Source organism: Eutrigla gurnardus (assembly GCF_963514095.1).
Source record: "Eutrigla gurnardus genome assembly, chromosome: 11".
NCBI classification, from domain to species: Eukaryota; Metazoa; Chordata; class Actinopteri; order Perciformes; family Triglidae; genus Eutrigla; species Eutrigla gurnardus.
Window position 1 is genome coordinate 6,786,603 of NC_139925.1, and position 8,288 is coordinate 6,794,890.

The window sequence follows — 8,288 nt, forward strand, 5'->3', positions numbered from 1 at the left end:
GATTGAGTATGACCAATGCATAGTGTGTCAAATATATGTCCTGTTGCAGTCATTCCCAAAGATTCACAAGGACATTTTATTAGTGTCACCAAATGATATTCTGGTCTTTAATTTAACATATTTGCAGTACACTTTTGAGCCACATGAGGGAGCCTGGGTGTTTGTAATGGTCTCATATTTGTAGCCTACTTATAACATTGAAGCCAATATGAAAGGCTAGCATGCATTCTGTTCAACTGATGAGGGAACAAATGAGAACCCGTTATGCAGCATGGAAGCCAGCATGTCTTTGGCCCACAATCCTAAAACTCCTCTTTAAAAAGAGTGGCCTTCTGCTGTTACCTCACTGCTGACGGGCCTCCGTTCTCTGGTGTTTATAGTGAGACAGAACATCCATCACAGTGGACACAGCCGCCACCTTCACAACTGTCCCAAGTAAATAAGGTGTCAGTTCAAAGAGCTACCTGACTGCCATCTAGTGGCTTAGACGAAGCAGATCAATTACAGGTTTCACATCTTTCCTGGACTTTTATTCCATAAAAGAGCTGATTACAACAGGCATGCATGTTTCTAACAGCAGCTCATAATTTTAAAGTCTTAAAACATTGATGTTCTCCTGATTACTATGCATGTAAATGTAAATAAAGACGAGTTGGATCAGTATCACATGATAGGAAGAGTAAAACAAAAGGCTTTGGAGTCATGATTCCAATCAACACCAACACTTAATCACATAAGTCTTTAATTACAGCTACAAGAATAAAAAAAAAATAACAGGTTCACAAAAGTTCAGAGAAAATTCAAATGATTGACAAACATGGCTCTCAGTTACGTTGGTGAATAATACATTTGATACCACTGATGATGAGACGAGGGTTTAAAGAAACAGAAGAAATAAGCTTTGAAGCAAAATGGCTTGAAAAGACCACTGGCGGTCCTAAACATTGAAATGGAATAAAACTTAATAAATACACAGTATAAAAGTCAGTTCTACTCTCCAAGTGTTTGTAATGCAAGACTAAAGAGCACAGATCATCTCCACTTTTAAATGTGGCCAAATAAAAATTGACAAACAACCAACACAAACTTCAAGAACCCATGTGACCATTAAAAAAGAAACTCAATACCAGCCTTTTAACATATTCTGAAGAACCTGATGAGATGGCTTTCATTCATAGCGATACATGAGAGAAAAGAGAGTACAAGCACAAAGAAAGGAGACATTTTTCATTAATATGTTAATGTCAAAACGAGCAACAACAAAAAAAAAAGGGGGGGGGGACCAACCATTGGTGTTTTCTCATAACCATGGCCTGCAGCCACCTAGTGGCTATAAGAGGTAATGTCATATGGATGTCAACCTTTAACAGTACAGTCTGAAGTCACAGCTGGGAACATGTCTCTCCTGCTGCCACAGCTCCACTAACGGTTTCTTCACTTCACAGATCAAACGAATGCTCTCCATGACAAACGTGGGCAGCGGACTAAATGTAAGTGCCGGCTTAGCTCTACGGGTCACATTCCTGTCAGTGTGCTCGCCTGGTAGTGATGTTAAGAGGACTGTTTACAGGGGAAGATACACAGTCGTGATCGCACCGGTACAGTAAAGTTCGGGTGGGGGGGGGAGGGACCGGAGGGAGACGGGTCCTCAGTCGCTGTCGAACTTGATCGAGTTGATTGTGGTGGAGATGGCGCCGCCGCGATAGCTTCCCCGCTTCTTCTTCGTCTTCTCGTGGCGGAACGACTTGCCTTTTGTGAACTTGAGCACCTCGTTAGCTTTCTGGCCCCAGTCCCCGTAAGCTCCACTCTGGAAAAAGCAAAGCCGAGTTAACCTCTCGTTTCAGAGGCCATTGTTGGATCACCTCCGCAGTGTGTAGTGCTGTTGTAAGAATGCCAGTCAGCTCACCTTGGCTTCGAACGAGTTGTCCAGAAGACGGGGATCCACCGCGACTTCCTCCTCTCTTATTCTACGGAACGGTACGTTGGTGGACTGAAAGACAACGTCATTTCTGTCAAGTTTTCTATCAAGTTATGTTTTTTACTTATGGAAGTTATGTATCTAGAAGGCCTTACCTTGTTGGCTTTAGGAAACGTCTGTGGTGTGGTTGGTTTTTTCTTGTTTTTCGGTGTCTTGTCTTCTTCCTCTTCACTTTCTGATGATTCCTCGTCTCTTTTTCTCTTAATGGTACCTGAATACGTTAAAAAAAAGAGTTAATAATAAGCTAATTCTGCTCATTGGATAACAATAAAGATGTTCCATAAACCTAAGCAGCATGAAATTACACAACATTTAAAACCTATCTGGGAACATCTATTTGAGGAATAAATTAATACATTTCATTTCCCGGTTAAATGAACACGTTCCTGTATTTGTTTGAGACTCACCGTTTGTTGTGGGAGTGGTGGGAGCTGTGGCTGCTTTTTTTGGTGCTTCCTCCTCATCTGAGGAACTGTCTGAGGAGCTGCTGCTCTCTTTAGGTTTAGCAGCTGGGGTCGTCTTGGGTGCTGGGGTCGTCTTGGGTGTTGCGGTGGGCTTGGCCTCTTCCTCCTCTTCAGAGCTGCTGTCACTGGATGAGGACTCTGCTGGCTTTTCAGAGCTCTTGGGTGTTGCCGTCTTACCATTGGCGACTGCTGCCTTAGGGGTGGCCGGTTTAGCTGCTGCTTTTGGTTTGGCTTTCACTGGTTCTTTCTCATCCTCAGAGGAGTCAGAGTCTGAGCTGCTCTCTGCGGCAGCTGCAGGTTTTGCTGCAGGAGTAGCAGGCTTTGAAGCCGGGGTAGCTGGCTTTGAAGCCGGGGTAGCTGGCTTGGCTGCTGGTTCTTCATCTTCAGAAGAAGAGTCAGAGCTGCTCTCTGCTGCAGCAGGTTTTGCTGCAGGGGTGGCAGGCTTTGAAGCAGGGGTTGTTGGTTTTGCCACTGCAGGCTTAGCCTTGGCTGCTGGTTCTTCATCTTCAGAAGAAGAGTCAGAGCTGCTCTCTGCTGCAGCTGCAGGTTTTGCTGCAGGAGTAGCTGGCTTTGAAGCAGGGGTAACAGGCTTTGCTGCTGCAGGCTTAGCCTTGGCTGCTGGTTCTTCATCTTCAGAAGAAGAGTCAGAGCTGCTCTCTGCAGCAGCGGCCTTGGCTGCAGGGGTAGCAGGCTTTGCTGCAGGAGTAGCTGGCTTTGAAGCAGGCTTTGCTGCTGCAGGCTTAGCCTTGGCTGCTGGTTCTTCATCTTCAGAAGAAGAGTCGGAGTCAGAGCTACTCTCTGCTGCAGCAGCAGGTTTTGCTGCAGGAGTAGCTGGCTTTGAAGCAGGGGTTGTTGGTTTTGCAGCTGCAGGCTTAGCCTTGGCTGCTGGTTCTTCATCTTCAGAAGAAGAGTCGGAGTCTGAGCTGCCCTCTGCTGCAGCGGCCTTCGCTGCAGGGGTAGCAGGCTTTGCTGCAGGAGTAGCAGGCTTTGAAGCAGGCTTTGCTGCTGCAGGCTTTGCCTTGGCTGCTGGTTCTTCATCTTCAGAAGAGTCAGAGTCTGAGCTGCTCTCTGCAGCAGCGGCAGGCTTTGCTGCAGGAGTAGCAGGCTTTGAAGCAGGGGTTGCTGGTTTTGCTGCTGTAGGCTTCGTCTTCACTGCTGGTTCTTCATCTTCAGAAGAAGAGTCAGAGCTACTCTCTGCTGCAGCGGCCTTGGCTGCAGGGGTAGCAGGCTTTGCTGCTGCAGGCTTTGCCTTGGCTGCTGGTTCTTCATCTTCAGAAGAAGAGTCAGAGTCAGAGCTGCTCTCTGCAGCAGCGGCAGGCTTTGCTGCAGGAGTAGCAGGCTTTCCTGCAGGAGTAGCAGGCTTTGAAGCAGGCTTTGCTCCTGCAGGCTTAGCCTTGACTGCTGGTTCTTCATCTTCAGAAGAAGAGTCAGAGCTGCTCTCTGCTGCAGCGGGTTTTGCTGCAGGGGTAGCAGGCTTTGAAGCAGGGGTAGCTGGTTTTGCTCCTGCAGGCTTAGCCTTGATAGCTGGTTCGTCATCTTCAGAAGAAGAGTCTGAGCTGCTCTCTGCTGCAGGTTTTGCTGCAGGAGTAGCTGGCTTTGCAGCAGGGGTAGCAGGTTTAGAAGCTGGCTTAGCTTTCACTGGTTCTTCATCCTCAGAGGAGTCTGAATCAGAGCTGCTCTCTGCTGCCTTGGCTGGGGGTTTAGAAACAGCTGCAGGCGTCACTTTGGCAGCAGGTTTTGCCGGAGCCTCATCTTCAGAGCTGCTATCTAAAATCGACAAATAATATTTTCAACATTTTGCAGATAGGCATGAATGTATGCTCGGTTTCCAGTTTATTCGGTACACCCAGTTAACACTAAATCTCTCTAATACAACAGATCCCACCACCATGTTCTCAAAGTTAAGTTAATCCAGTCAACTGGCAACGCAGGAGCAAAAATAACTGGCAGGAAAAGCATCAAGATTTGCGTAAATTAAAGCAATTCCAGGTATTACAAGAAATATATCACTCGTACAGAAATGCAGAGCTCACATGCTCAAAATGCAGCGTCTCTTACCTGAGCTGGAGGACTCGTCTTTTTTAGCTGGGGTAGCCTTGACGGGTGCAGGCTTCTTTGCCTTCTCCTCTTCCTCCGAACTGGAATCCTCTGAGGAGGAGTCTTTTTTAGCAGGTGTGCTTTTAGCTGCAGCAGGTTTAGCTGGAGCAGCCTTAGCAGGAGTCACCTTCGCCGCCGGCTTTTTTGCTGAAGACAACAATGCCATTAGACAAGCCATTGCAAACACTGACACTTCCAATTTGGAAAAGGTGGGCGCCTCTTACCAGCTACTTTCTTCTTCTCTTCTTCCTCGTCACTGCTGTCTGAGGAGTCACTGTCTTTAGCCTTGCTGGCTGCTGGTGCAGCTGGAGCTTTCTGGACTGAAGCAGGAGGTGGGACTGCACTGTACGCTCCTACGAAGAGAGAAGAAATGATCAGTGGAGGCTTTTCTAAGATGGCAACTATATATCCTGTAAATTAAATGTTAACCATGTTTCCATGCAGCACTGTTTAACTCAGGCATGCCAGTAAAACAAAGTGCATATGTGGGAACATAATGGTTAAAAACACACCTGCTTTGGCTTTTTTGGTAGGTGGAGCCTCATCTTCAGATGAGGAGTCTTCACTGCTTGATTTAGCAGCTTTAGCAGGAGCAGCAGCTTTAGCAGGAGCAGCAGCCTTCACTGGGGCGGGTTTGGCTGGAGTCTATCAGCACATATGAAGTAAGAACAGTGTGTAAAACATTTGCCTTACAATCACCGTTTGAACTCCTCTTCTAACCTCCGGAACAAAGACAATCAAACATATGTAATACTATTTAGATGAGGTCGGATTATCGTGCATACCTTGGCTGGTTCCTCATCTTCAGAATCTGAGGAACTGTCTTCACTGCTGCTCTCCTGCTTTTTCTGAGGCGCACTTTTAGCAGGAACGGCAGGTTTGGTTGCCTTGACTGCACCGGCCTTGGGTTCTATTATTCAGAGTTAAAGAATCATATTAGATTAAAAAAAAACACTTCGGTATCAGCTCTATTTTAGTTCACAATTAAAGACCGCTGCATTGCACAATATTAAAGACGGGCTCTAAACTCACTTGATGCCGGGGCTTTGGCGGGCTGCTCATCCTCAGAGTCCGATTCCTCACTGCTAGAGCTGCTGTCTTTCTTCCTTCCAGCAGCAGCCGCCGCCGCCGCCTTCACTGGAGCCTTCACACAGAAACAAATACTATTAGCATAAATCCACAAACATAACCTTAATTACTAGGTCTGGGATGCATCTTTAATCAGAATGTTTCCTCCTACCTTTACAGGTGCCTTTGCAGGAGCCTTCTCCTCCTCAGAGTCACTGGAGTCTTCACTGCTGCTGGATGCAGCTTTAGTAGCTGCTGCTGCTTTTGCAGGCACCACCTTGGCTACTAAAACAAACAGAAATGTTATCTGATAATGCAGTAGAAGGTTGAGGAATAGCACATCACTGACATGTGTCAAATATATTGGTATTACCTGCAGGGGCTGCCTTAGTTGGTTTTGCAACAGCCTTTTCATCCTCGCTGCTTGACTCTTCGCTGCTGGAGCTCTCGGCACTGGGTTTTGCTTTTTTGGCTGATGGACCATTTGTAGGTCCGTCCTTGTTAGGAGGCGCCTTTCGTTTCTTGGCTTCAGGCGACCTAGGAAGACACATTGTTATATATATTTTTTTTAAATGGGGAAAATCCCTCAAATAGATAAATATTAGATTTTATTTTTGACTAGTTTTGCCTCAGGATGAAGAGCTACAGAGCATACGGATGTCAACTCCAGACAAATCCTAGTTCTTCTGCTGTTGGAGCGACTAAACCCGAGGATACAGCATTCATGTCTGATTACAGGGGAACTAGTGATAATCTGTTGCCCATGGGCCAGCTACTAAATTAGCTATTAAAGTACATATTTTATATTAACAATTGTACACATAATGAACTATGAATTCCATCACAAAATGAAGGGTTTGTGTTTGCAGATATTGGCGTTACAGTAGAAAACAATGTTTAAGTCTATTTGAAGGTAGATCTGCTCTGAGTGAATATGACAATGTATCAGGTAAGCAGTGAAAGCCTTTGATAGAGGGGGAAAACCCATAAAAGGGCATTTTAAGTTATGCATTATTAGTATAGTACTAGTAAAACCGAAATAAACACTGTATGAACGACGACATATAACTCACTTGACCCAGAAGTTGTAGATGTTGACAAGGCTCTCCTCGTTTTGTTCTTGTGGAGCCTGCGGAGAGACACGTGAAGAACTTACTTTAAGACATTTGATTCCAGCGGGTTTAAAGTTTGCAGAACGCAACAAATCAGCTTCAAATCGCCACAACGCATAAAAACACACTCGGTGTTACTCCCATCTACAGTGTAACAGATGAGACCTTCGGTTAATTGAGAAAACAGCGCTGAAACACAATGTACACGCACGTGCTAACTTAACCGGCGGTACAGTCTGTACGCTGCGTAGCTAGCTAGCCTCCCGTAGACACGCAAGCTAACTGACAACCACACACACGGCGAGCCGCTCACCACTTTAGTCTGCTTGAGAAACTGCTGCGCCGCCTTCGTGAACTTGTTCTCCACCAGAAACGAATACACGCATTTGTAAAGATCACTCGGCTTCGAGCTCTCCGCCGCCATCTTCGCAACCACGACGCTCAGAGGAGAAGGGGAAAGGGAACGGAACTTGTGGGACATGTGCGCAGCCGCGGGCGCGCGGCGATGACGTCATAAACAGGACACGTTTTGGGTTTTTCGAACAGTTTGTACCTAACGTTAAAAAAAACCTTTTGGGACATCATTAATTTATCCATCGCCTATTTTATTTTAACGATAATGTTACACAAACTTGTTAAATAATATTTAATTTAAATAATAATCGTTTTTTAAATTTTTTTTTTTTTATTAAATTGTTAAGTGACATTTTCTAAGTACCATCACTCACATTTCATCCACTACACATTTGTATTGTCATATTTAATCAGCCATGTCGTTACAAATATATAGGCGCATGATTTATACGTCATCTCCTGTCCCCTCGTGTCATAACATGGTCGCCTTTGAACGGATCCGGCAATGACACCGACCCATTGCCCCTGAATTAACCGTGTGAATCGAGGATTTCTCCGCGGAAAGCCATGCCTCGCTACGAACTGGCCCTGATCCTGAAGGCGATGCAGCGACCCGGGACATCGGCCGCTCTCCGGCGGACCGTGGAGACCCTGATGGAGCGCGGCGCGGTGGTGAGGGACCTGGAGAACCTGGGGGAGAGACTGCTGCCCTACAGGATAGCCAAACACAACCAGAATCACAGCCGAGGGGCTTACTTCCTGGTGGATTTCTACGCGGCGCCCAGCATCCTCCCGGGCTTACTGGATCACCTGCACCGGGACGTGGACGTGGTGAGGCCCACCGTGCTGAAGAATGACGTCCAGGCTTCCAGCAGCAACTGCTGTGGTCCCCAACAGTGACTGAATGTAAGGAATGGCTACTGTGCAAAGCCAAGCGCATCACTGTTAACCATGTAACCTGTTATCTGTTTAAAAATTAAAAATACCGTACACACCTTTGTTTAATAGTGACTGCTCCATGCATGCCATGAAATAACCACTAATTAATCTGCTTAATCAATCAGAAATAGGCTACAGTTTCCACTCTATAAAGCCTAGAAGATCAAACAACGCATTGCATTTGTGAAGCTGTGACATCCAGTGTTTGGATATGTTCTTTAGGGGTTGAAGGAAATATTGATACACCTTGATGTTATGTTTTGTGATGCGTAAAGC

At 46.0% G+C, this 8,288-nt stretch overlaps 2 protein-coding genes across 3 annotated transcripts; one reads left to right on the forward strand and one right to left on the reverse strand.

Annotated features, from left to right (window-relative positions):
* Window positions 1-458: 458 nt before the first annotated feature.
* On the reverse strand, window positions 459-7,261 carry nolc1 (nucleolar and coiled-body phosphoprotein 1). 2 transcript variants are annotated; one of them, XM_084021232.1, is made up of 13 exons: window positions 7,033-7,261; window positions 6,681-6,736; window positions 5,981-6,144; window positions 5,780-5,889; window positions 5,572-5,683; window positions 5,325-5,449; window positions 5,052-5,184; window positions 4,764-4,892; window positions 4,501-4,686; window positions 2,386-4,209; window positions 2,074-2,189; window positions 1,907-1,990; window positions 459-1,807 (listed from the first exon to the last, which is right to left on the reverse strand). In XM_084021232.1, the coding sequence occupies exons 1-13, from the start codon at window positions 7,198-7,200 to the stop codon at window positions 1,649-1,651; spliced, it is 3,366 nt and encodes a 1,121-aa protein (XP_083877358.1). In that variant the 5' UTR covers window positions 7,201-7,261; the 3' UTR covers window positions 459-1,648. The 2 variants fall into 2 exon arrangements, with proteins under 2 accessions (XP_083877358.1, XP_083877357.1); XM_084021231.1 differs by having other exon boundaries at window positions 463-1,807; window positions 5,780-5,892; window positions 7,033-7,254.
* A 379-nt stretch (window positions 7,262-7,640) lies between these two features.
* On the forward strand, window positions 7,641-7,973 carry mrps6 (mitochondrial ribosomal protein S6; the record flags this gene model as incomplete). The annotated part of the gene is made up of 1 exon (XM_084020911.1): window positions 7,641-7,973. The coding sequence occupies one exon, from the start codon at window positions 7,641-7,643 to the stop codon at window positions 7,971-7,973; it is 333 nt and encodes a 110-aa protein (XP_083877037.1).
* Window positions 7,974-8,288: the final 315 nt, after the last annotated feature.